Source organism: Euprymna scolopes, chromosome 26, assembly GCF_053919585.1.
Source record: "Euprymna scolopes isolate OS-2025 chromosome 26, ASM5391958v1, whole genome shotgun sequence".
Taxonomy (NCBI): Eukaryota; Metazoa; Mollusca; class Cephalopoda; order Sepiida; family Sepiolidae; genus Euprymna; species Euprymna scolopes.
In genome coordinates this window covers 50,895,170-50,923,099 of record NC_136507.1, presented here as the reverse complement: position 1 = coordinate 50,923,099, position 27,930 = coordinate 50,895,170, and the positions used below count along the sequence as shown (strand labels likewise).

The following is a 27,930-nucleotide window of genomic DNA, read 5'->3' as shown; positions in this document are numbered from 1 at the left end:
GTTGAGATTGTAGACAATCATGTTAGCACGGAAGCAGATCTTGTGTTCCACAAATGAGATACTCTTGAAAAGAAACTGCAAGATAATTTTGTTTGGTTTATCTACCATTACCACCATTACAAAAAACTTTCTTTTCTTATTACACAGTAAAAAAAAGTTCTTTGCAATGGTGGTAGATACTTCTTACCATGAATACTATACACGACAGGGAAGAGGTCGACAAAAGTCACATCTCTTTTGGGAGAAATCTACTAGGTAAGTTCAGAAAGAGTGCTCTGAAGGGCACCTCTCCAGATGCGATGTAGCATGCCATCTTTGAACATGTCTAACTCTTACAGATAGAAGACTGCACCAAGAGTAGAGTACTTTCTGGAGCCAACCACCTTTCCAGCAACCTTAGCAATCGATTTCACGTAGGTACTCAGTTTTTACAACAATGTTGTTTGTGCACATTACGTATACAAGCAGAGATGACTTTCCTCCAATAATAAATGATGTATTTTTCTTTGTCTTTGAAATTTTAGAGGAATCTTCAATTTAAGTACATTTATAATCAAATCATTAAATAATATATTTGGGTAGAAGGGAGCTCTCTTATTCATTAGACAATCTATTTAGAGCCTTCCTCCCCTACTTTTTTTTTTTTTTGACCCAGTAAAGCTATAAACAGAAGTTGCATATAAAACTGCTTTGTATGCATTTTAATTGCTTAATAGTATTTGCTTCAAGAAAACAACAAAAAACAAAACTGGTCCATTTCTTTTCTTTTTGAATTGGCAGTATATAGACACCATTTACCCCCAATTTAAAAGAAAATCCTTGCCCTTATGTAGGTACATTGACACATGGATGCTCTTAATTATGAAATAATACAAATGTTTAAATGTTCATTATTATTTATACATTTAGAGTGTTTATTTAGAATTAAATGTATTTCAAACTAAATTTCAGAAAAACTTTGATGTACATACCTGTTACCGAATGAAAATGTAATATTCCAAGTATTTTTTTTATATAAAAAATACTCAGATTTTTAGTGAATTTAATAGGAAATTGATGTTACAAGACTGATTTTGATCTTGATTTTATAAAACAGATCAACCCAACCTCTGTCAGAAAAAATTTATTTTATTTAGCAAAAAGGAAAAAAAGAAAAACCTACTTGATCAATTTACATCATTTTTTGAATACGTCTTCATTCTGTGGTAGGTACATCAATCAAAGCTTTTTTTTATAGATTTTTTTTGTATTTTTATTTTGAAAATAAGTTTCATTTAATAATTGAAGAACACTAAATGCAAGATGCACATTCAAAAACTTGTGTATCCCCCCCCCACTCCCAGACATTAGGGATAGAAGTGAGGAGTAAGACATGTAAGCATAAAATTGCAGAGAGATATAAAAAGTAGTAACAAATGCATGAATCTAAAATAAGTTTTGATTTTCTGTTCTTAATAACACGGTGGAACGATAAATTTGTTGCCACAAAGAAGGCAACAGTATGGATTTATTTGAAAACTTTTAAGAAATTCAGTTCAGGTAACTTAATTATGTAGTAGAGGTGACATCTATTCAATGTAGCCGCCTCGATACAGGTCCGGAACTGGGAGCATGCCTTTTCTACAAGCACCAGTGGAAGCTCGGTGAATACTCAGCAGATGCTGCCTTTGGTGTTGTAGGAGATCATGTTGGTGATGTTCTTGACATATGACCAAACAAAGTAGTCCAGCAGGTAAAAAGCCGTAGCACTCCTTCTGAAGCGAAGCCTGGGCCTCTCTGAACTTGTGGGCTGGCGCCGAGTCCTGCTACCACATCCAGAGTCTGCCAGCAGCCACTTGATTGCACCAGGGATCACCACACTCTTTAGCACATCCAGGTACATTTTGGTGTTGACTTTCTAGACAATTTCAAAAATGTGAGGTGGCATAATATGGCCCTCACTTGAAACCATACCAAAGACCATAACCGTGGCTAGAAACTTCATTGAGCTGTTCCCTGAAGCGGCGAACGATCCAATTTGCATTTTGAGGGTGTTGGCAATGGCCCTGTTGTCATAACTTGGATTGCTAGAGAGCATGAGTCGTACACTGGTGCATCTCCCATCTGGTTTGCTGAACATTGTGTCACTTTCAGACATGACAGAAGGTTCCTATTGCTCTGGAGCTTTATACACAACTGGCCAACAAAAAAGAAAACCGGTTTTCATCAAACAGAAATGGAATAATGTTTTTTCACAATTTTTTTTTTTTTTTTGTTTAACAGCATATCAACCCTTTGTGAGTTATTTAATGCCGAAACCAGTTATTTTGGGAATAGTATTCGATGTTGTATCCAGTTATTTTATATGAGATTTTTATTCTTCAAGCTCCTTGTATTTTCTATCGTTAGTTCGTAGCTTTTGGTTTGGTTGTTTTGTAGTGGATTTTGTCATTTTTGTTCTCTGCCTTGCAGAATATGATTGGGTCTTGCAATGGGAGGGGGAAAAGGGTTACAGTATTATTAAGTCCTGTATCATGAATTTAGTTATATTGTTGATAGTGTTTTATATTCAAATTGTCCTCATTCTTAAGGAAGACAAATAACCAAAGGATTAAATTTGGTTTGCAACAATAAAAGTTCATTGTAATTTGCCTTCAATCCACGGCAATTCCATTGGATTATCTTGTAATTCATGATTTTTTTTTTTTGGTTTGAGGAGTAACTTCAGTTTCCATGTCTTCTAATTCTGTAAATCTATTTGTAGTAGTGGCTTCTCTTTATATTATTTTGTTTTTTTTGGTAGATGTATCTTGTTTTTCAAGTGTGTTTTTTTTACCACGAGGAAGACGTATTGGAGACCTGTGTGGTCTTTCTTTTAACTGATTTTGTTTTTCCTTAGTTTCAACTTTTTCAGCATCTGCACGACATACTGGTGATTTTTGTGGTCTTTCTTTTGATCGACTTTGTTTTCTTGGATGTTTTGATTTTGGTTGTTTTATTAGTAACATTAGTTGATTTAATGGGATGATTAATTTTTGATGATGGTTTGATTTCATTTATAAATTTGGGCCAGTCGTTTAGTCCCAATTGTAACAATTTGTTTATTAGTATTTTGTATTTGGAGTCTTGGTTAGTGATGTTGGATGATATACAACTTGAGAGTACATCTTTTCCTTCACGTATCCACCTACTATTTTCCTGGCTTCGAGGAAGATGTTTTTGTTATGTTTTATTGATACTACTTCCTTTTCTTTCTTCCAGATTCTGCATGCTCTAGCATAAGCAGGATGGCTTTCTCCACAATTTGCACATTTGCAATCAAGATTGCAGTCATTGCAAGGTGTGGTCTGGATCTCTCTGGCCACATCTTCCACACACTACTTGTCCCCTACATGCATCCTCATGGTGCCCAAACTTCTGGCATTTAAAGCACCGAAGTGGGTTTGGTATAAAGAGTTCAACTTTTTCAACGTTGAACCCAATTTTGATTTCTTTTGGGATAGTGGGTCTATCGAACTGCATAATGCAAGTTCGTATGTATAGTCTGATTCTCTTTTTATGTTTGTTACTCCTTGGTTTTTAAGTTCTTTTGTTATCTCTTCAGTAGTGCACATTGAGAGGTCTTTCGATTTTACTACACCTTTGGATGTATTCAGAGTCTTGAGTGGATAAGTTTTGATATTTATGTTGTGGAAAATTTTCATTCCTAGGAGAAAAGTGGCATGTTTTTCTCTTTCCACTTCCACCAGTAGGGTTTTATTTTTTAAAGTTTTTACATTTTTTGGGGTAATATATGCCGATATAATTTTATGTATAATAAACGGTGATAAGTCAGTTATTTTGGTTTCTTCGGTGGATTCGAATACAATAAATTTTGAGGATGTTTCATGTAGTTCATTATCTGGTAGCAACAGTTTTCACACTTTTATCGTTCCATCCTGTACGTAGAATACTATATACAATTGGCATGTATTAATAACTGCTCCTTCTACAACTAATGGAGACGTATCAGTCATCCACTCACTAGTTAAACTGCTACCAAAATATTTAAAAAAAAAGGTCGACAAGATTCACACTACAATTACCAATGACAGGTAATACATTTACGAGATGCAGATGGCTGCTACTACTATGACTGATAGGTATAGCATCCTATAACAAGATTACATGTTCCATTCAACTGGTTACAATGTCAAAAAATGATTTCAAGTTGGTAACTCATACATCCCTATGAAATATACATATAAAAATAAACCTGTATTATTTAGACTTGTTTCTATTTTATCAATTGCATCACTTAGACATGTAGCGCAATTGATAAAATGTTAATAATCAGTTTTAAATTACTCTTTTGAAGGTCAAGAGTTCAATACAGGCAATACTAATATAGAAAGGTTCAGTTTAAAATTTCCAAATGTTCGGCAAGACACACCCAGAGAATGTCAGTGGTCACATCGTTCAAAATATGAGAATGGACAAAATGAGGATATTAATCTGAATAATTTATAACTATCAATCCTTATCTAAAAAAAATCTGAAACAAAACAGGTTTTTACATTCCATAAGCGCTGTTGCTGACAAAGTGGGAAGAATTACTGTTTTCTGAGTCAGAATCTATCCATCTAACATTTATCAGTGGCTAGTTTTGACCATTAAATAGTATGTTGTTTTTCTCTTAGCGTGTTATATCAAGTGGCTTCATGCATTGTCTGGTGATTTCCAGTAGAAAAAAAAAAAACATCTGAACACAAAATTCCAAGAAAATTTCAAATTTTTTTTAATATCATTAATTTGATTATATAGAAATTTGCCAGAAATGCAACAATGTTTTCGTTTGTTATTTTTTTTAAAATTTAATAAAACGTTTCATTATCTGTTGTAACATGTCTGTCTGTCTGCATGCATGCATACATGTGTGTGTGTGCGCGTGTGTATGTGTGTGTGTGATGGGTCCTCAATAAAAACAAATGTTTTATCTGTAGAAGAGGAATGACACTTTATGGAGACAATGGTTGAATGGTCATGAGATCACACATGAAAAAATATAATCCAGCCGAAATTCTAAACTGGAATTTGGTACTTTGTATTGAACTGTGCTAAGGCTAAACACTGATCACAATCTTCCAGCTTTTTAACCCCATCATGAGATGTTGACGGTTGCAGCAGCACAACAATGAAGACGACAATGAGTGTTACACCTTTCGTAATTTGCCTTTTCCAAACAAGTAATGGCAGCCTTTGTCAAGAAGCCATGATCCAATGATATCAATCAGAATGATGGTAACCAGAGTTTGACAAAACTGAAAAAGTAAACAAAGTTAAATCAAAATTTTAATATCATTTCAGTTTATTAGTAGAAAAAAGGGGGTGGGGTGGGGGGGTCAGCCATTGAGCTCAAGTTAGACTTGAGCTACTATAGACATTCCCCCTCTCACTCTCAGGAAGACAGAGTACGGAAAAATAAGAGAGGGAATAGGTTTAGAAATAGAAAAATGGAGAAGATGTTTGCAAAGGAACACAAAAAGTTAAGATGGTATTGTTAGTCAAGGTGTGGCAGTAACGGTATCAAGGGATCAGTTAATAGATTTTAGATTTAGTTTTATTTTTAGGAGTGGCGATTAGTTTTGTGACAGTTTATGATGGTTAGGTAGAGTTTGTGGACAATCTTGGGTTTGCAATAGTTGACATGAGAGTTTAAAATTGGACAGTGTAACGCAGGTTGCAGCTTGCTCGAGATGAAAAAATGAATTGATCTAACTGATGAACTAGCCTCGACTATAGATATAAATGTAGACAATAGCGTTCAGGGGGTCACTGGTATCACACACCCAGAGTATAACTAATATTTGTAGAATGTGAGTTTATTTTATTTTATTTTTTATAATTTTTTAATATTTTTGTTTAATTCAATTTTTACCTCAAACAAGGGAAGTGCCACTTTGAAGTAGGGGGCTACTATCGGGGACATAATTTGTGGGGGCATTATGAAGGGAGATGAGTAGAAAGATGTTTGTTCACATTACACTTGAACTTTTGCATATCAGTACAGTTGGGAAAACAGTATCTCAGAAGGGAGTTCCAAAGACTTGCAGTTCTGGGGAAGAAACTATTGGAGTAAAAGGCTTTCTTACACCTAGGGATCTCTACTGTAAAGGGGTGGAACTTAGTTGCTTGTCGGGTTTGTCGGGGGTTAGTCACATCGAGGAGGTACAAGTGCTTGCAGTTCGTCAGAGAATTCAACATTAAAGTCTTTGCAGAACAGGGAGAGGGATGCAACATTTCGTCGATGGGACAAAGGCGAGGCTGAAGCCTAGATGACAGTTCAGGACCTATCAGGTTGGCGACTCTCTTTTGAACTCTGTCCAGGAGTGAGATACAAGCAGCAGATGCACCAGCCCAAATTGAACAACAGTACTCTATATATGGGTGAATGGTACAGGATACTTTCAGGTGTAAGTAATTTTCTGGCAAGGTAGAGAGAGCACACCTTTGCAGCAGCCTTGGCAATGCTCTCAATGTATATATTCCAGTTCATGTTCCCTGTAAACGTTAGGTCGAGGAGTTTAAAGGAAGTACTTTCAGGCAGTGTGTTCTTGGCCATTGCTATTGGTGGTAGAAAAGGTTTCTTGTAGTTATTGAAGGAAACAAGCTTAGTTTTAGCAGCATTGAATGTGACCATCCATTTTTGTCCCCATCCCACTACAGATTGGAGGTCATCCTCTAGCGTTTCCTTAGATAGGTGTTCATTTGTTTTCCCCTCATGCCTGTTATAGAGGGTGGTGTCATGGGCAAATATACCCATCTCCAAAACAATTTTATCAGGGAGATCATTTATGAATATCAGGAATAATAAAGGTCTAAGGATAGACCCCTGGGGTACTCCCGCATTTATATCATATTGTTTGGATGTACGATCGTCGAGGACAACTTGGATTTTTCTCTTAAGGATTTAATTGCATTATGTATTCTTTCAGTGATACCATATGATCTAATTTTCCTTAGACGACCATGCCATACCCTGTCAAAAGCCTTAGATATATCAAGGGCTACCGCTCTACCCTCCCCTGTTTTGTTCAGTGAACGGTATATACGTTCAGAGACTACAGTTAAGATATCTGCTGTTGAATGGGCTTGCCTGAATCCATAGTTTGTCGGTCAGGAGTTTAGCAGCTGTTAGGTGTTGGACTAGGGTTTGATTAATTAAGGACTCAAATATTTTGGCGAAAAGTGGGAGGAGGCTAATGGGGCGATAATTTAGTGAGTCAGTTCTTTCACCAGAATTCTTGAAGACTGGTACCACAAAAGTGGTTTTCCAGCAGTCGGGAAAGCAAGATTCATTAAGGCATTTATTGTAAAGTTTGGAGAGAACTGGAACAACCTCAGCAGAGCATTTTTTTATTAGCACAGCCGGGATGAGATCTGGTCCACATGCTTTTGAGGTGTCTAGGTTTTTTATGATACCATGCACCTGAGAAGGGGTGATTTTCACAGTACACCAATGCGTGGGAGATGACGATATTCTCAGAATCAGAAGAGAAAATGAAAGAAAAGAAATTCATGACACACAACATGGGGGGAGGGGGGGGGCAATTGTTGACGAGCAGGGAAGCACTTGATCTTATTCCAGACCGCAAACCCATTTTTTACCGATTCAAAACAAATTTAACTAAAAAAAAATCAGTCTCGCTTTAATATATCTTCCTCTCTTTGATTTCTCCAATTATGGGTTTAAATAATATTAATACTCATGGTGATATTCCTATTGTTTATAATGAACTATTCCCAGCTTCTGTTTTATAGTTTTATTACTAGGGCTATGACAACAGCATATTCTTTTTATTGTTTTGACTCTTGAGTATATAATCAGACACAGTTAATCAACTAATAAGCAATCACTCTATATAAAAGCATATAAGATAACAGATACACACTTGAGAGTCAAAACAATGAAAAGAATATGCTGTTGTCATTGTCCTATTTATTACTTTATCTTAAAAAACTAAGAGTTACAGCAGCAAGAGTTATGGATCCTGTATAAAATAAGTAGCAGGGGAGATTAGATCAGATACAGTGAGAGCACAAGAATGATAGGACACTTCATACAAGATAGGTAACTTGGTGAGTAAATTTCAAATTATGGCTAATTAGAACAATTTCTTTTTAAACATGAAATTTCCCTTGCTATTGAGATAACATGTATTTTGTGTGATTAAAATATATTGAAAAAAAAGAGTAAGCACATGATTAACTCAGGTTTAGTATAATAGATTTCACCATCATTAAGCATTGTCAAATCAAGTTTGGTTTTGATTATGCTCATATAGAAAAAAATAAACTAGGGAAGTTATGAAGCCACATCTCATCTCCCGTTGCAGGTAAGATATCAGCATTTCATACAAAAGGGAAGGAAATAAATTCCCTAAAACTTTAACAAAACACGTGTGACTAATGGTAGTGAAGAGGAAACATCCTCTTACGATGTGTAATCTTCAAAATGCTCACAAAGAAACTATAGGTTTCTATAGGTTTATTTATAGGTAAGGTGGGTGCATGTACAAATATTTTAGGTTGGTGCAAAAACAATAGTTTTCTCACATATGTTACTTTTATATATGATTTCTGAATTAATTCATTGATATATAGCCATGTTACATATCATTTTGAAAAGTATTTTGCTCTATCGGATGTGTTATTTGTTACATTTCTCAATTTCTTCATTCTTTTGCAAGCTTCTTGACAGCGTGGACAAAAATTCAAATCCGTATGATTTTCTTGTTCCAGTTCAAACTAGACTGAAAAGTTGCTGACACAGCTCATGATACCAATGATGCATTTGGCCTAGGAATCGCTAACGAACGTATGGCACAACAGTAGTTCAAGAAATTTCGCAATGGTGACGAGAGCCTTGAAGATGAAGATGGTTGCGACTGGCTGACTGCGGTTGATAACGAACATTTGAAAGCCTTAATTGAAACCAATCCTCACAAAATCATTTGCTGTTGAACTCAAGGTCGACCACTCAACAGTTGTTCTTCATTTAAAGCAAATAAGGAAGTCAAAAAAGTTGGATAAATGGGTTTCGCATGAATCGAATGATAAAAAAAAAACAACAAAAAAAAAAAAAAAACGTCATTTCGAGGTGTCTTCTTCTGCACAACAAAACGACTCATTTCTCAAGTGGATTGTGAGGTATGATGAAAAGTGGATCCTCTATAACAACCGGCGATCTTCGACACAGTGGTTGGAGGTTGGATGCTGGAGAAGCTTTACAATACTTTCCGAAGCCGAGACTGCACCAAAAAGAAGGTTATAGTGACTGTTTGGTGGTCAGTGGCCGGTCTCATCCATCACAGCTTCTTGAATCTGGGTGAAACGATTACGGTAGAGAAATACTGCTGACAAATTGATGAAATGACAATGCTTGCCCACATGTTGCTCAACTGACCGTAAACGATTAATTGATTGTTTGGTTTATTAGTCTATCGACAGCTGGTCATTTAAGACCAAAGAAGCGGGGTTTTTTTTTTTTTTTTTTTTAGTGGGGGGGGGGGGGGGGGAGGAGACTCAGTCTTAATAGAATAAGTATTCTTTGCTTTCCAGTATGTCAAGGTGAGTTTGGAGAGTGTTTTGTAAAGGATTTTTTTTTTTTTTCCCCCCCCTGAAAAGTAGATTTATATTTTGGAGAAAAGATTTACTTCTTTCAAGTAATTTAGAATTTTTTTTTTTCATCTATATCTTTGAAGAGATCTTTAATGTTAATGCCGTCATGTTTTTGGCGTAAGCAGGCTAAGTTGATGCTTATTAGGAAATGTTTAACCGTGTAATTTTCTTAGAGTAAGCATTCTAGTGGGGTTTCTCCTTTCAATAGGAAAGGATGAGTGATATTTGTGTGCCCTGTTCTTATTCTTGTTATGATCACCTCTTCTTTCCGATTTAGTTTGGATTTGGGATTCCATTCTATTAGTGAGAGTTTGATTTCTTGTAGCTTGTTTTTTTTTAAAGTGTTCCATTGTTGTTGCCATTTTGTTTTGATGTTTGAGTTTATGGTTGGTTTTAAGTTGGTATAGGGATTTTTATGATGGAAAATCTATCAGGTAGGCATTTTGGGATTTTTCTTTGTTGATAAATAGCAGAATTTCTGACTTTTTCAATGGCTTTAGCTCCGTTGGTATACATATGTTCGTAATCTGGATAGTCTTGAAGAATGTCATGTAATTTTTCCATAAAGATGCATCTACTTGTGTTGACTTTGGGATGTTTAGAGAGGTTTAATAATATACTAGTATGTTTTGTTTGCTCAGGTGGGTTTGCAGAAGTGTTGGATAGCCAGGGTGGATGTTTCAATCTAGAAGACTTGTGGATTTGGAAGATGTTAATTTTGGCTTAGTCTTATTTCTTTCATGCAAAGGCCATAAGACTTGATTGCTTTTTTTTTTTTTGGAATAGAGTTTGGTGTCTGGGGTGAAACACACTAGTATATAGAGAGTTTGAGGTGTAAGATGCGAGTTTTGTATAGTATTGTAGGGTTAATTTTATTTATCTCATTTCTAGTGCAGGTTTATTTGTTTCAGCATAGACTCTCGACTGGTGTGGTGGTAAAAACTCCTAGTGCTAGTCGAAGTCCTTAGTGGTGAGTTGTGTTGAGTTAGTGGGAAGTTGTGTTGAGATGTAGAATTTTCTTGTTGCACTTTAGATAAAACAGCCATAGTCCAACTTGGATCTTATTAATTGCAGTTAGATTTTTTTCTCAAGTTTTTTTTATGTGGGGTATGAAGGTGAGTTTTTTGTTTTAGTGGCTCAGCTGTTTATTTTGTTTATGTATAGTTGTAGGTGTCATTCAATAGTGTTCATGTTTTTGGCCTTTAAACTGATCATGAGGTCATCAATACAGATGGCATAGTTTGTTCCAGTGTTTATGTTATTAGCTTTATTGTTTATTTTTACATTGAAAAGTGTGACTAAGAAGATTCCACCTTGGGAGATGCCCATTTCCTGTTTTTTAGGCTTTGATAGGATGTTTCCTAGTCTTACTTGGAAGGTTCTTTCACTGAGGTAGTTTTTGATAAATGTTAACATTCTGCCGTTTAGACCTAGTTCATTCAGGTCTTTTAATATTCCGTACTTCAAAGTGGTATCACAAGCTTTTTCTAGGTCAAAGACTGTTACTACATGTTCTTTATGGATGAAGGCTTTTCTAATATAGGCTTCCAAATTTATGATGTAGTCAGTAGAGCTTTTGCCCTTTTGGAAATCTGCTTGGTGTTCAGAAATTAGGTTTTTCCTTTCTGGATACCAGGTTCGCCTTCTATTAATCATTCGCTTAAGGGTTTTGCAGACGCAGCTTGTAAGTGCAATGGGACAATAGTTTGTTACATCTGAGGGATCTTTTGAAGGTTTAGGTATGCATATTATAACGGCATGTCTCCATGTGTCAGGGAATTTTTCATTGATCCAAATATTGCTGAATATTTTGAGGAGGTATTCTTTTGATTTCCTTGGCAATTCTTTTAGGAAGACATAGGGGATTTCATCAGCTGTTGAACTATGGGTATTTTTAAGAGATTTTTCTAATTCATACATAGTGAAGATTTGATTGTAGTATTCAGTGTTGTCTGAGTGGAAGTGGATTTGTTGTTCTACTTGGTTTTTGATGATTTGAAATTCTTTGTTATTATTTAGTGAGGAATTTTTGGCAAAGTTTTCAGCTAAGATTTTAGCTATTTCTCCTTTGTTAGTGATTTTGATATTGTTATGAATGATGTGTATATTAGCTTGTTTAGTGTATTTCCCATCTCATGCTGGTTCTGTTGTGGAGGCTGATTCAATGATCTTCCTGGCTTTGGTAAAGCTTATGTTTTTTTGTATATTTTAATTCAGTTATTCCTTTTTCTTTGATCCAGTTTTGGTAGAGAGGTGAGTATGCTGAATGAGTCTCACCACAGTTTGGTCATTTGATGTTTCCTGGTGTTCATTACTGCTACATTTTGGGCATACTGTTTTCTTTGTGCAGTATTCTTTGTAGTGGCTGAATTTTTGGTAGTTTAGGCAGTGAAGTGGTCTGGGGATATATGTTTCTACTTTAATGTTAATATATCCAATCCGGATTTGAGTTGGTAGGGTGGGAGTATTGAAGGTTAATTATATGCGTTTGTGTTTATTCATTTCTTTTTATTGTAATTATTTTGGTGTCTATAACTTTCTTTTTAGGTTTGTTTAATTTTGGACATTTGATGACTCCTTTTGAGGTGTTGAGGGTTTTGTGAGGGTAGGTTTTAATGGTTATATCATGGAACTTTGTCCATGTTAAAAAATTTTTCTGCATTATTTTTAAAAGATACTTGCACAAGTAAGGTTCAATTTTTTAATTTTTTTTATTTGCTTTGTGTTGAGATTTTTGTTTATAATTTTCTTGATTAGGAATAGGGTCATTTTTGTTATTGTGTATTGTCTTGCGATTCTAAGATTATGTACTCAGTACCAAGATTGTATTTTCATTTTCATCACTTTCTGTATTTGAAGCTGGATGGAGTCTTTCGATTTTTTTAGAAGCCATATGAAGTATTTTCTTTTATCATTTTTGCTCCCCATCCTTCTCGGAGACCTATATTGGGAGACGGTTGGAGGAAGAAACCCATTCTCTCAAACATCTGAGGGATACAATAATGATATACTCAAGCAGCGAATGTGTTGCTTGTAATGATTTCCTTATTTCCTTGGCCCCAGCAAGGTATAATAAAGGGGTTTGTTGTTGGTAGTATATGGTTTCACTATCTGATTGGCCCTAGCCATCGCTTTCTAATATTAGTATGTGGTTTTACTGTTATTAGGGCTTGTCATGACTAGCCGATTGATAGAGTTGGGTTTTTATGGCCGCCCGTCTAGTCGAAGTAAGGGCCAAAGTGGAGTGTTGCAAACCATGGCCAGTTGATTTGGTAGCACCAGATAAAAAGAAAGGCAGAGGAATCAAATAAGCTTTACTTACATCAGACGGAAGTTCTACAAGTTGAAACATTTCCAACATTTGAGGAAATACTCCAGAAGCCAACAAGAGGACTGTGCTGCCAGACACTAATAAACTGTACAACAAAGGTTTATTATCCTTTAAACCTTCCATAAATGGTTCTCCCTGGAAAAAGAAAAATGACAAGCACAAAATGATTACACAGAACAGGGGAAGCAACTCATATGAAGTTTAAAATAATTTTTTTTTTTAGTTGAGTTTCTTATATAAAACAATACAAAAGCTATATTTTTTGCTGAGAATGAATAAATGTGCTTGAAAAAAAATTATATTGAAAACTAAACAATACTTCTGTGGTGAAACAAGCGTAGTTTTATTACGAAATTCACTCATATGCCAGATAAATATTTCACCATAGTTTAATAAATATTACAATAAAACAAAAACTCACTTGTAGAGTCATCCATTAAGCTTGGATTAAATTGTTTGGATTTAAAGTATTTGTAAAGTCAGTTGAATATAAAAAATAAAGACAAAAAATAGTCCTTTTCTTCTCAACTACCTCTTAAATAGTATTATCAATATGCCTTAATTCATAATGGACTATTTCAATCTTTTTCTTTCTTTCCATTATTAACTTCAACTTCAATAAAAAAAAAAATGAAAAAACAGATTAATAAGTTGTAGAGTAAGAGTCACACAAAATAAGAGAAGACTTATTTGATAAGTTATTTACAAATTACAGTTAGTTAAAAAAAAAAAAAAAAAAAAATGGAAGTTTTTGTTTTTTAACATAACTCAATCCTTAAATTTATGAATACTTTACCATGTATTTTGTGTGATAAAAAATATTCAAACGCCTTAGGGAACCAAACGCTGATTCATATAGCTTTAGTATAGTAATAGATTATATGATAATGACATTTGCTTATTGAATACAATCTCATTTGAAAGATTTCATATTGTAAGGTGGTCGTTAGATTTTAACACAGACTCAACGTTGTATCTGGAAGTCTTACATAAAAAAAAAAAATCCAAGTTTTTTTTTTTTTTTTTCAATTGAATAAAAAGGCATTTATTAACGGTCATTTCATCACCAAAATACGGACACATTTTCCAACGACAATATGATCGCATCATTGCTTTTTCTCTTGTGGTCAATTAACAATTTCCCAGTCCTCAGCTCACCCCATGGGACATGGTCCTTCGACAATTTTGTTAAAAGTTTTTATTACATCTTGTTTTAAAAGTTCTTGTCACGCAGACACATGCTTATAAGTCCTGTCATGGTGCCAGGTAAAAAACCCATGCTTTTTCTCCTCCCATATCAATGAATCCTTTTTTTCCTCCCTATTTCTTTTTTTCTCCTTCCCCTTCCTTTATGACTATCTTGCGCCATGGCTTGGTAATTTGTATATGTGAGATGCCACTGCTGTTAGATATGTGTCATTGGCTTCGTTACATACCTTTCCATGCCAAAACAAATTCTTTACAAAAACTTTTTCAAACCTGCGACAAAATAAAAAAACGGATCAAGTAAAGATTAGATACCTCGTAGCAGACGACAAAGATAGGCGAACAATTCAAGGGACACCGGTTGTTCGACCTTGACATTGCCGTTGGTTATAAACACGTCAAATAGCAGACATATTCAAATGTTCGAGCAAGATTTTTAAAAATATATTTACAAAACTTTTGAAGATTTAAAAGAACAAATATATTTTTACAAAACATTTTCTTTAATATTAACAAAACTTTTAAGGATTAAAAAAAAAAAAAAAAACCTTTTTTCTATTTACGCAAAACTTTTTAATGTAAGTAATAAAACAAGCGTATTTAAACAAAATATATTTAAATAAATGGGTGTCTTTCTGAGTACGTTCTTTTTATATATTTACAGAACTTTTAATTAATAATAATAATAAATAAATAAATAAATGGTAAATTTTTATGACGTGCCCCAGCATATTATAAACACTCCAACCTCCCTATGTTAACGGCTTTCAGAATAACACCCCCAACCTCAAAAGCCGTTCTTAATGTTGGGAGGTGTTTATTCCGAAAGCCATTCTTAACATGGGGTAGTTGGGTGTTTATACTACGCTGGGGCAGGTCGTAAAATAATACCAAATAAATAAATAAACCGAGATTATAATTGAGAATTTCGGATGATGTCAATTAAAAAATACATAATTAAAAAAAAAATTTAAATAAAATTATTATAACCAAACTTTTTAATGGCAGAAACAAATAAAATAACTGACTTGTTCGGATTTTTGTAACTAAGATTAATTTTTATGTACAGTGTGTGTGTGTGTTTATCTTTCTTTGTGTTTTTAATACAATTCAGTATTTAGTATCAGTATTTAAAGTGCGATGTATGTAGGTGGTCAGTGGAGGAGAAATCCTTCTAGACCAAGGCAATTTTTATGCATAATAAAATTACAAGTATAAATAATCAAGGTTTTAAAAAATATTTTATTCACATATCTTTTATTTTTATAAAAATGAAGTGAAGTATCACAAGATATAAATCTTTTTATAATTTTTATTTAAAAAAATAAAAAAAAACAACAAAGAAAAACTTGCTATTTGCTTACTTCTCCATAAAGACAAATTAAGTGCAAGTAAGTTTAGCATCCGAAATTTTCAGTTTCTAATGATTTGCAATTAATATAGTTCATTCTTTTTTTTTTTTTATTATTAAAGTTCTGTAAATATATTTAAAAAACGCACTCAGAAAGACACTCATTTATTTTAATAAATTTTGTTAAATTTACGTTTGTTTTGTTACTTACACAAAAAGTTTTGTATAAATAGAAAAAAGTTTTTTTTTTTTTAATCCTTAAGTTTTGTAAATATTTAATATTAAAGAAAACGTTTTGTAAATATATATTTTCTTTTAAATCTTTAGAAGTTTTGTAAATATATTTTTAAAAAAATCTTTATCACGAACATTTGAATATGTCTGCTATCTGACCTGTTTACGGCAATGTCAAGGTTGAACAACCGGTGTTCCTTGAATTGCTCACCTATCTTTGCCGTCTGCTACAGGGTATCTAATCTTTACTTGATCCAAAAAAAAAAGTACAAACACAAAAGATGAATAAATAAATCCAAATAAATTGTTTTAGTGTGTAGTTTGTTCATCCATTTTATTTTTTTTTTTACATCAGTATTTCCTATTTTTTTTTTTTTTTTTTTATTACAAAAAAAAATTGCAACATATTTTCTTAACATTTAAAGACAATGTTTTAATAAGTTGAAAAAGGGGGGGGGGAAACTTAACTGTTTAAATAGAGAGAATGTAGTTTTTTGTACCATTAGAAATAAAGTTTGCTTATCTCGACAGTCTTCATAACAAATGTTACCTGTTAATCGTATTCTAAGATTTGTTTGTTACATTTTTTTTTTCAGTTGTGCAAGTTTTTTTCTTATACATTTTCTAATTTTCCTCCACAACCTTCTATTTTTCTTTTCCTATTATATCAGTCATAACATTAATATTTATCTCCTTGAGCTCGTTTGATATTTCACGCAGACTGCCTAATTAGTTTTCTTTTGGTTAAAACTTCCTCTCCAAAATTCTTGACCAAACTAGTTAGCATAACTTCTTAGTCCTACAACACATTTGTCTCTTAGCTGAACTAACTTCCCTGGCCCTTTCATCTGTCATGGCTAAGTGATGTTTCATCACTGAGAAATCCGATTCATTGCCTGAATTATCTTGGCAATGTTTGGACTGTCTACGAACAAATTCGATATCCACATTTTCCATCCAAGGATTGTAAGTACCTTAAATGCTTAGTGAACACCTCTTCCTACCACAGTGACAATGCAACCCCTGCATATTATGCTCATAAAGAGCATCAGTTTTAGGATTAAAGAATAATGTTCAGTTAATGACAAATATCTTACTTGCCTGCCAAGAAATTTTACTTGCCATTAGTTTTAAAATTAAAGATATTTTTAAGCATTAAGATTTCTGTGTTTGGTATTAAATTTATAAGAATTAAATACCCAAAACTAAAAGCACCAGACACAGTTTAGAAACTTATAAATAAATAAAAAGTCATTTAGCATATCTTGTGTTAATGATTGGAGTTTAAAAAATTTTTTTTTATACATTTTAAAACTATAGTAATTCATAAGATAAAAAAAAAATCTGGAGATATTTTGTATTCTCAGCTGGGAGCTGGATATCATTTGAATAGCCCAAATACAAATTTACAAAACTATAAATATACTCAAGTCAAATATTTAATTCTAAATTCCTATTTAAAACCGAATCAGCTATTTGATATGTTAAATGCATATGATATATATATTTCCTCTATAATATTGTATAACCGATTCATAATACTAGAACTTTTATCTTTAATATTAAAGATAATATTAATAGTGAACTAAGGTTTCTACGGAATCCCTTTTAGTCAACAGGGCAGGTTGGCACTTTTCTTGTTCAGATGCTGTGATTAGAAAAATACCTTTCCAGGTCACTTGCTTATCCTTCATATGTGTGTGTCCATCTATCACCCATGGCATGCACGTTATTCAAGTGCGAGCTAACTGCCTTTGTGAATTCACCAGCAAAAGCCTTTAGTATTTCCATAAGGAACCATTCCCGGATCAGTTCATTACCTAACTCATCCACCATCCCCACCCTTTTCCTATGATTTTCCATCTTGGGATAGCGAGATATGATTGACAAGATAAAAAAAAATTTGAAAGTGAAGCAGCAAAGAAAAAAAAAAAAAAATTTACTCACAGACTAATGCAATTATTCTTTTGTTTCTTTAAGTTATACTTCTCTGCTTGGTCATCGCTTTTTTTTTTTTTTGCAACTGCATTCTTTCCCATGGTAATCTTTATTTTAAATTTTGAACCCCTTTTTTGTGCAAAAGACCTGGTTTTAATGGTACCAAATAATCTTATGTAATGTACAGTCTTTCTAACAATTTCAAATAATCTTCATGTAACGTAGTTGTTACAATTTAACACGTTAACCCGATGTTGTGCATGAAAGTCTTGCAAAGAAACAAAGGAAAGAAATTTGACGCAAGTTTTTTTATTTGGAAAAAAAAGCATTTATCATTGGATGCTTTCACACCAAGCTGCCTGAGATGTATTTTCCAAGTCAACAACAATACGGTAGCATTCTTGCTTTTTCCCCCTCTCTGGATCAATGAACATGAATTTTTTTTAGTCTGCAGCTATAACCAACGGTTATGTATGTAATTCATTTAATGGTTCACAGCCGCTCAGAAGTCTGGAGATTAGTGTCTCGCATCGTGTTTAAAAGTTATTGTTGCACTGACATGTGCTTAAAAGTCTCTCTTGCACTGGCACATGGTTAAAAAACTCTTGTGCTGACATGTACTTTTTCTCCTCCCACATCTACATGCTTTTTTTTCCGTCCCTTTCTTTTTTCTCTTTCCTCTTCCTCCACAGTGATATCATCCCATGCAACGGCTTGATCATTTGCATATGTGAGACGCCGTTGCTACATATGTGTCAGCGGCTTCATTACAATATAAAAAATAAGCAATTTATTTTTCTTAGGCAAATTTTATCATGAGAACAAGATATTCCACAAAATTGACGATACTTACAGTATAATTTACAAAAAATGTTGACACTTGAAGAGTCATGGAAATAATATAAACGGTGGAGTTAAGCAAGGTCGGCTCAAATTTGGCTTCAAGATCAACTTTCCTATACTCACTGAAAAAATATTAAAAACATTTCAAAGATAAAATCGTGAATTTATGTTGCTGAAAAATAACAAAACATGAATTTGAAACAATGTTGCTTTCAATTATTTTAAGACAAATGATAAATTTATCGATTTGAATAGAACTTTTAAATAAAAAAATTCTGAAAGTTAAATATTTGAAAATGCTTGCTTAGTTTGAAGATCACTGACAGACAATATTTGTTTTGATCTTTTTGCTCAATTCTCATTTACTTTTTTTTTTTATGCAAATCTAAAAAAATATAACCATTTGTTTTGTTACAATTGTTATTAAAAAAAAAAAAAAAATAATGAAAGGACATTAATTATTTCCAACTGGATTAATATACGGTTTACTAGAATGTATATAAAAAAAAAAAGGCATTTGGAGCGGGGAGGGGGGGGGAATATTGGTCATGATTTTATATTGAACTATCCCCAAATTTTAGAAATTACTGCATACAAACATACTCAAATATATTTTCTTCCAGATCAATTGTAATTTTTTCATTTTACATTTCAGTTATATCTAAAAGGGATACTCAATAGAGTTTGGGACATTGATAACAAAAAGTTTAAACAAGTGTCTGTAACATCTTTCATTTAAGACTTTCTATGAATCTCCAGTTTAAACAGCTCCTCTATCACTTTTTAGCAATTAGTTTGATATAAAAAGAAAAAGTCTTACCAGACTGACATACTGGTGGATTTAATTTCAGAATTATTTTTGAAACAACAACAACAACTAATAAAAACAACAACAACTTCTAATAAAAACAACAACAACAACTAATAAAAATGAAGAAAAAATAAATTTACTCATCTCCTCCATACACTGCTGACCTCATGGATCAATATTACAGTATTTTTATTTTTACTATAACACTGAATCATTCAAGTTATAAAATAACAATGCCATATTTCCTTTTTTATGGCTAGTAAGTTTGAACACAGCCTTTGATAAAATAAAATGTGTAATTTCTGACTTAATCGTACAACTTTTTTATATACTAAATAAAAAGTTATTTTTCATTTTAAACAAATAAAGGATTAAAATTTAAAAAAAAAATTAAAAATGGAAAAAGCAGGGTTATATAACATTAGCTGGAATATCCAACCTGAGAGAAGTTCATGATTAAGAGACATCTGAAACAATATAAAATATCAAAATATAAAAAAAAAAAAAAAATTAAAATTTTTTTTTAAACTGATAGGAAGACAATACAAAAATTGAATGATTACACATAAAAAAATTGAAATAGCTTGAAATATTTCAATATTGGTATGCATAGAAAGAGCTTGATGAGCTAAGAAAGAATCTTTTTAAATTTTTAAAATCTGATTAAAATTAAGGAAGTTATGGCTATTTTTGTGCCTCACACGTTTGGATATTTTTCCCTCTTTAAGACCATATGCGTTTCGTCACATTTTTTACACTACTTTTTCAGTAAAAATGTCATATCTTTGTTAAAACACAAGACTAAGAAATGAAATTTACCATATAAGTGTATTTTTGTACAAGGAATCAGAATATGCAACTGAAAATCTCCCAAAGTTTATGGTTTCCAAATAATCTGCAGTAAATGTGCATAAATATGCAGCAATTCCTTAAAAATGCCATGTATCCATAAACAGAAAAGAAGTTGGAGAACTCAAAGTTGAATTGTAATGTGCTTTATGTACAAAAAACTTAAATCTAAACATAAGACCATTTAAAAATGAATATATTGCAATATTTCTTTGGTATTATTGTAGATTAACACCTTCTGTTTAACCCCACTCAACTCCTTCTGACCACCCCTCCAAAATGTGATTCTACCTTTTTAGGAAATTATGTATAAAATGCCATGAAAAACTTTAATGAAAGATAAACAAATTATTTTAGAATTGAATGTAAAATAATTTCCTAATATAGGTCATTCTAGCATTTTAGGGCAGTTAACTGTTTTTTTTTAAGATGATTATGTGTAGTTTTAAGAGGGTTTCTATGCAATGAGAATATGGGGAGGGTTGCCATTCGGACTTTGAATTAATTGTAGGGCTAAGGAAAATTATGTGTGAACATACTGAAAACTTGACAGAGACAAAGCTAACAAAAACAATATTAGAGGGGGGAGCGGTTAGTTTCACAAAAATTTAATGTAAAATAATTCATCATTTCCTGGCCGTTCTAGCATTTTAGGACAGTTAACCAATTTATTTTTCTGTGTATTTTTCTTTAAGGAAGGATCTATTTTTTGTTTGTTTGTTTTAGATGCTTGTATGTGGCTTACAGAGGTATTTTGTTGGGGGGGGGCTTGCCACTCGAACTTAGTGTTATTGTTAGGGTTAAAGAGTGTTTTAGGAGGAGACTTGCCACACATAATTTGTATTAGAGGTGAAGTTAAGAGAGCTTTTTTTCAAAAAGAGCGTTCAAAAATTTGTTGATTTCTATTTTCGAGGTTGAAGGTGTTAATTCCATAGGCCGTTTATACTACGCTGGAGCAGATTGTAAAAATATCTTTCGCTTAATAAGTAGAAAAAAAAATAACGAAATAAAAAGCTTCCTAATTGTAGTTTGATGTGTTTTCTAACTGCTTTTAAAATTTCAAGAATATTGATATAGATTTTGAGGGTTTGTATTACTATACACATAGATTCGAAAAAGTTGTCAAAAAAACAAATATATAACAAATAAATGTTATCAAAAGCAAGTTACTTTTCTACCTAACTGGATAATTTTTTAGTGTTTTTATTTAATGTAACATGTTTATTCAGCTTGAAAACAGTGTTTACCGATGTTTTGGAAAATTTAAAATGGCGCCCGACTCTCTTGAAACGGTAAGTTTGGGGAAAAGAGTTAAAAATAAAAAAGTAGACAAAATACTGCTAGAAACTCGCTCAATATATGTTACCATGACATAGGCTGACATATATTCGGTGAGTTTTTAACAGTATTTTGTATAGTTTTTTTTTATTTTTAACTCCTTTTCTCAAACTTACCGTGTCAAAGAGAGTCGGGCCGGGCGCCATTTTTAATTTTCCACGGTAAACACTGTATTTTTTTTGAGCTGAATAAACATGTTACATTGAATAAAAACACAAAAAATATATCCAGTTTGGTAGAAAAGTAACTTATCTTGCCTTTGATAACATTTATTTGTTATATATTTGTTTTTTGACAACTTTTTCGAATCTATGTATAAACGAGATTTTGATACTTATTTTGATTTTAAAAAAAAAAACATTTGTGGCTGTTCGCAGTAAAACATTGTTTTAATTCGCTGTTCAAAACTAATTTAAAGAATAAAAGTGCATGCAAGCTATATATCTACAAAAGTTTATTTTGTTTTTTTAACCATGTTTTTAAATTTGACGAGATTTGTGAGAAATTGCAACAGATTTATAATGCCGAATTGGTTAGGATTGTTGTTATTACATATTCTGAAAACCGAATAGTTCTAAACTAATGTTATTCTGATAACAAAATAGCTCTAATTAAACATAAGAACATTTATATTCATATTTTCATGTTTTTCTTAATTCGTTCTTGAATAAAAATTAAAGAACGCGTGTTTGTTTACAACTGTGCTATCGCTGATTCTACAGGCTGGAGCTGCTGCTGCTTAAACTTCATTTGACCAAATTCGATAAATAGAAACAATTTTTTTTTTCGAGTAGGTCCTTTTAAATTATCAATTACCGCGGTCCTACTCAACATAAAACAATACTTTTAATTGATAAAGATAGTAAAAAGATTGATTTACTTACTACTGGGTGTCCGAAGAATTTTTTTTTCAAAATGTTCAATACTCGTCATATTAAAGTCTTATTTTTAACACGACAAAAAAAGAAATGGTCCAAAATATTTCGGACACTTGACAGTATTAAGATTAACACCTCTTCTAATTGGTTCCCAAATTTCATGACGAAATTCTTCATACAATCACGGTACGGACCTTTAGAAAACAGGGGGGGTCATTACAAAACCTTACCGAAAACGCCATTTTATGACGTTCACATTTTTATCACTTTATTTGCTTAAAACTCTTAAAATATATAATGTACATTCATATTTATTAATTCATTTGAAAGTATATTCATTTCCGAACAAAACAGTAGTAATTTGAAGACTTGAAGTGCTTTGGTTTAAAAAATATGGCTATTTTAGTAGAACTACCTTGAAATCTGTGATTATCCAAAGCGTTTTTTCGTCCGTGTGTATTACTACTTTAAGTTTGAATTTTTCAAATAAAGCTCCATTTAGGGAGTGGGCAGGGTGCTTAAAAAATTGAGAATTTATTTAGTTCTAGGTAATCATTACAATAAGATAGAAACGGTTTTTATATACTCCACTGAGGGGGAAGAGGCTCTATAATAAAAAAAAACATAACCCCCACCCCTAACATTAGGACAATTGGCAAAGGTACAAAACTTTGCTACAAAACTTCAAGTGCATGGGTTTAATAGCCTAAAAGATAATCAGTGAAGAGACCATTATTATTTAGATCCTTTGCACTTCTGTTTTTATCTTCAGTGTTATTTACGCATTTCGGTCAGTGTAACCTCTGACTTTCAGGTATATCTTTCTGTCAAACTGAAACCTGCAGAGAATTTCAAATTATTCAGTATTCAAGAGTAACTCAACTCTGCAGAAACATCTTGCAGGAGTCAAAAAGGAAAGAATCATGATTAAGAACTGTATCTATGAGATTCCATGTAAATGTGGAAAACTATACGGAGGTGAGACATATCGTCCACTAAAAATAAGGTTATAAGAACATAAAAAAGCATGGAGAGATTGGAAAGTCAGATATGTCTGACAACATATGGAGGGAAAGTTAAACCATCGACCCTTATGGGATAAAGTTAAAAGTTATAGACAGAAGAATGATGGAGAGTATGACGACTCAAAGATGCAACACATATACTGAGTGACGATCCACTACTAAGCAGACCTAGTATAGAATTTAACACTATGTGAGACTGTTGATTTAAATAATATATAGCAATAACATGCAATAACAGTGATATTTATATCTAAGAACAAAAATAGGTTTTAGGCTCCTAAAATTCGTACTAGAATTGTCCACAAGAATCCTTTGCATAGTGGACAAAGTACTTGGTGAGATTCAGTTGTAAAAGTTACATTCCTGGAGATACGAGTGACATAAAAATACAACTGCGAATTACTAAGGACTTCTACTGAATCATGACTGACAGAATGAAAGCATACTATCTCCACAGATTGAGTAAGGGGTTTCGTTTGAAATTCTGTGCAGATTCACAAATTCAACAGAAAGATACACTTGAAGCATGTTGGAGGTTACATCAACTGAATTATTGTACAAATAACACTCGATGAAAACAGTAGTTCAATTTAATAATCAATCTTCATCTAAAAATGCAGAACTATGTTTTTTTATTTATTAAAACCTCAAGTATATTGTTTCAATAGACAGGATAAAAATTATTCCTCTATATTGTCAGATGATTCAAGTTAAAATGAAAATAAAAAGCAAAACTATGCTTTTTTTGTGATTACATATGAATATTAAAAACCAAGAGAATGGAAGTAAGAGAGAGAAAGGGGAGAAGGGAAAAGAAAAGAGGGAGGGAAAGCAATAAAAAACAATATAACTCAACACTGCTTTATAGCACCTACTTTATATTTTTTTAAACAATTCATTCTTATTTTATTTTCCTTTTTTTCCCTAAACTTGACTCCAATTCTTAAATCTTCCCAACAGAATCCATAACTGATTTCCTACCAAAATGAGATTATGCATCTTAGCTCTTTCTGTGCCCCACCCCCAAACTGTTGTCGTAGATGCTTGCTGACTTTTTAACCCCATGTCCGATTTGAGACACGTACAAGTCATCACCCAGAACCCAACAAACTTTTTTTTATGTGCTCAATTATCTATTTTCCTTCTTTCTTTTCAAGACACGATACGCATTCTAAATTTTATCAAAATTTATTATGAATTTGATTCTAGAAAATCTCTAAAATTTAAAGCTTAAACTTGGCGAAAAAATTCAGGGAATTTTGCTTAATTGGGATCTAATGACTATGAATAAAATTCAATGCAAATCTGATATATTTCAGTTTTACACATTCCACTCTAAAACTTCTTTAAATATATTCCAAAGACACTGAAATATGCATAATAACAGGTATCTAATCTTTATTTTTAAAATTTCACAAAAATCAGGAGGTATCTGAATTTTCACAAAGACCTTCCATTCCCTTTTCACCTTTTGCATAAAATTAAACTAAATATAGCGCACATTACAACCCATTATGCCTAGCAATGCTGTTCCAAAATTAATAATGATCAATTAGTTTAGGAGTGAATTGTAAACATATCAAAATATGTAACTTTATAAAGATAGAGATATGATATAAAATAGATATGCTGTCTGGTTTTGTGTTAAAAAGAATAAGAAAATTTTTTTTATAATCTTATTTTTTAAGTTCCTTAATTGATGTTTCCTTCAGTTATGAACATTATTGAAACAAAATATAAAAAACGGAAAAGTGAATTTCTCCTTTGAAAATGATTTTTATCTGTTTATAATGAATTTTAGAAAACTCACAAGTTACAGACAATTCTGCAGATTTCAAATGTATTCATACGTTCTATAATAATGCATGTGGGATAGGCAAACTGAACTCAATAAATTTAAACATTTTCTAAGCTTCTAACTTCAATTGTGTAAACTCATTTTTCAGTCTTCCATCAACAAAGGTACGTTTTGTGATTGCTGTGAAGTGCATATGTGGGAGTTATTTTTTATACAAGTGTGTACTTACTCATAGCCAGATCGAAATCTTGCATCTCTAACCAAATACACCAAACTAGAAAAATGAATAGCAAATTGTCCCATCACAGTGAGAATAGTGTAGACATTAAATATATTAGGTAAAGGTCTTTCTCTTGATAATGTTCGCAGTGGCTGAAAAAATAAAAAATAAATATAAAATAAATAGTATATAGAAAAAGAGGAGGAGAAGGGGGGGTCTTAATTGTTTTTATCATTATTTGAAGAAACTTCAGACATATACAATGCAACCCTTCCCCCATTAAAAAAATATCTACAGAATATGATTAAAAATGAAATCAAATTTCAATATTAAAAAAAAAAAAAATGATGCGCAATTTTTAGCTTGTAGATTCAGTATTTTGTTTATGCAAGTCGGACATGAAATAGTCCCGTTAATTTTTTTGGCTGTTTATCTCTTTTATATATGCCTTTATGGAAATTTGAACATGGGAGAAATTTTATGTTAGACATAGCACCTCTCCCCCAGGAATTTTTCAACTGTAATTGCTTTTAAATTAAACTGCAAGCATCTCAGCAAAATTAAAAAAGTACTGATCATTTTTAAATAACAATGTTGCCATCTACACTATTTACATCTTAAACCAGGATTCTCAGACCACTAAGGGGTCCATTCTAGTCGATCACAGAAAATGTTAAGATACTTGAAATATAAAATATTGAGATTTAATAAGGATCTCAATATACACAGAACTTTAAAAATGGGCTAATAGTGGAAAGGGATATAAATAACAGGTGAAAACTATTCAGCCAACATCTGTAAATGTTTACTATCAGGAAAACCCAATGTTGTTAGAGATTCAACGAGAAAATCTATAACGTTTTGCACCCAGCTCATATAATAACACTCTTTAAATTTTTAATTAATTTTTTTTTTTTTTGTAAATCTTTTATGACTGTCAATTTTGAGGACAAGTCTCAAGGAAGATTTCTGCCAAGATTGGTAAGAAGAAGAGTCCAAGTTCATTGACATTTTAATTGAAATAAAGTTTTGGTGAATTTAGTCTTCAACCTCCTTCAGTTGCACCTTGCATTACCTGAGAATGTATACTCCTGTTTCCAGTACTGAATTCCTCGTTAACATTTGTATTTTTATATTTTTCAAGTCAAAATAAAGACATCATATTTCCTTTTTATGGACAGCAAGTGTGAATGCAGCCTTTGATCAAAATGAAACGTAGTTTAAGAACATATAACGTAGTTTAATGTATATATAGAATATATAACGTAGTTTAATGTATATATAGAATATATAACGTAGTTTAATATATATATAGAATATATAATGTAGTTTAAGAATATATAATGTTATGACAGTCTATATCTAAAATAACTTTTTTTGTGAATAAATATACAGGAATTACAACTTTATAGATTAAAAAAAAAAAAATGAAGCATACCTCATGAAAAGAGAAAGAAAAATGGTCAGGTTTTTATTACCTTTGATTTAGAATTAAATAGAAAACAACCCGCTAAGAGTAAGCCCTGTATCGTTTGTTGACTGTCACTAAACTTCACTCCATCTAAATAAAGAACACTCTGGCTGTAGGCAAGAATCAGAGCATTCAGGGCAAGTATCTTGAACATCTGCAGGGTGGTCACCAATGTGCATCGACCCTGTTTAATTATGTGACACACTGCAAAGGAAGCAAACCAATTGAAAAGGGTTTTAAAAATGGAAAACAATAATAAAATAAAAATCATTACACAATTTCTCATTAAGATTTTTTATCCCTAAAACTGAGAACAATTTAGTTTTGGTTCCAAAGATCAAATTAAGTGATAAGAATTGTGAAAGTAGGGTCAGCTTAAATCAAACGATCAATAGTCAAACAGTTTTATAATGAAATGATCAACTGTCGTAAATCAAACTAGGATCGACCAAGATTTTTATCATTGTAAGAGTTACAACTGCTGAATGCATGGTCGATTGCATTTATATTAGATCTGATCATCTGCATGAGGGACAAAAAGGCATCGGCAAAGTACCAGAGTTTCTTACAATAGCACATCTCAGAAAAATATTTACATGTTCATGGCAATTTTTTTCCTTCTTTGCCATAAGTTTGCTTTAAAAAAGCCTTGTATTAATGATGTCAATCGGCCTTAGTGACAACATGTATATAGACAGAACGGAACACAAAAACCAAGACTTTTTTTTTCCTAAATAAAAAAAAATCAGATCAACCACGTCAAAATTAAGATAAAGACACTAAGTGCACATGTGGAGGGAGATACAATGATTCTTTGCTGCAACAAAGATCATTTAACATTCAGGATTTGCTTCAAGTCTTAGCCTTCCTGGCAAAATAGACATTTTCAGCAAGAACAAGATAGAAAAATCATTTTTTTTTTATTGTAAATAAACATGAATTTCAATTAAAAAAAAAAAAAAAAGCGAAAGCAATAACTTGTATTCATAAGTTCTAGT

The 27,930-nt window shown here is 32.3% G+C and overlaps 1 protein-coding gene across 1 annotated transcript in view; it reads right to left on the bottom strand.

The window, feature by feature from the left end:
• Positions 1-4,732: 4,732 nt before the first annotated feature.
• LOC145248031 (endoplasmic reticulum transmembrane helix translocase-like) overlaps positions 4,733-27,930 on the bottom strand; it is a 110,493-nt gene continuing 87,295 nt past the window's right edge. The window contains exons 22-26 of the mRNA XM_080109755.1: positions 26,940-27,136; positions 25,471-25,613; positions 18,553-18,664; positions 12,962-13,105; positions 4,733-5,279 (exon numbers count right to left, since the gene is read on the bottom strand). Coding sequence (XP_079965881.1) covers positions 5,172-5,279; positions 12,962-13,105; positions 18,553-18,664; positions 25,471-25,613; positions 26,940-27,136 — 704 coding nt within the window. The 3' untranslated portion in view covers positions 4,733-5,171. The remainder of the gene's footprint in view (positions 5,280-12,961; positions 13,106-18,552; positions 18,665-25,470; positions 25,614-26,939; positions 27,137-27,930) is intronic.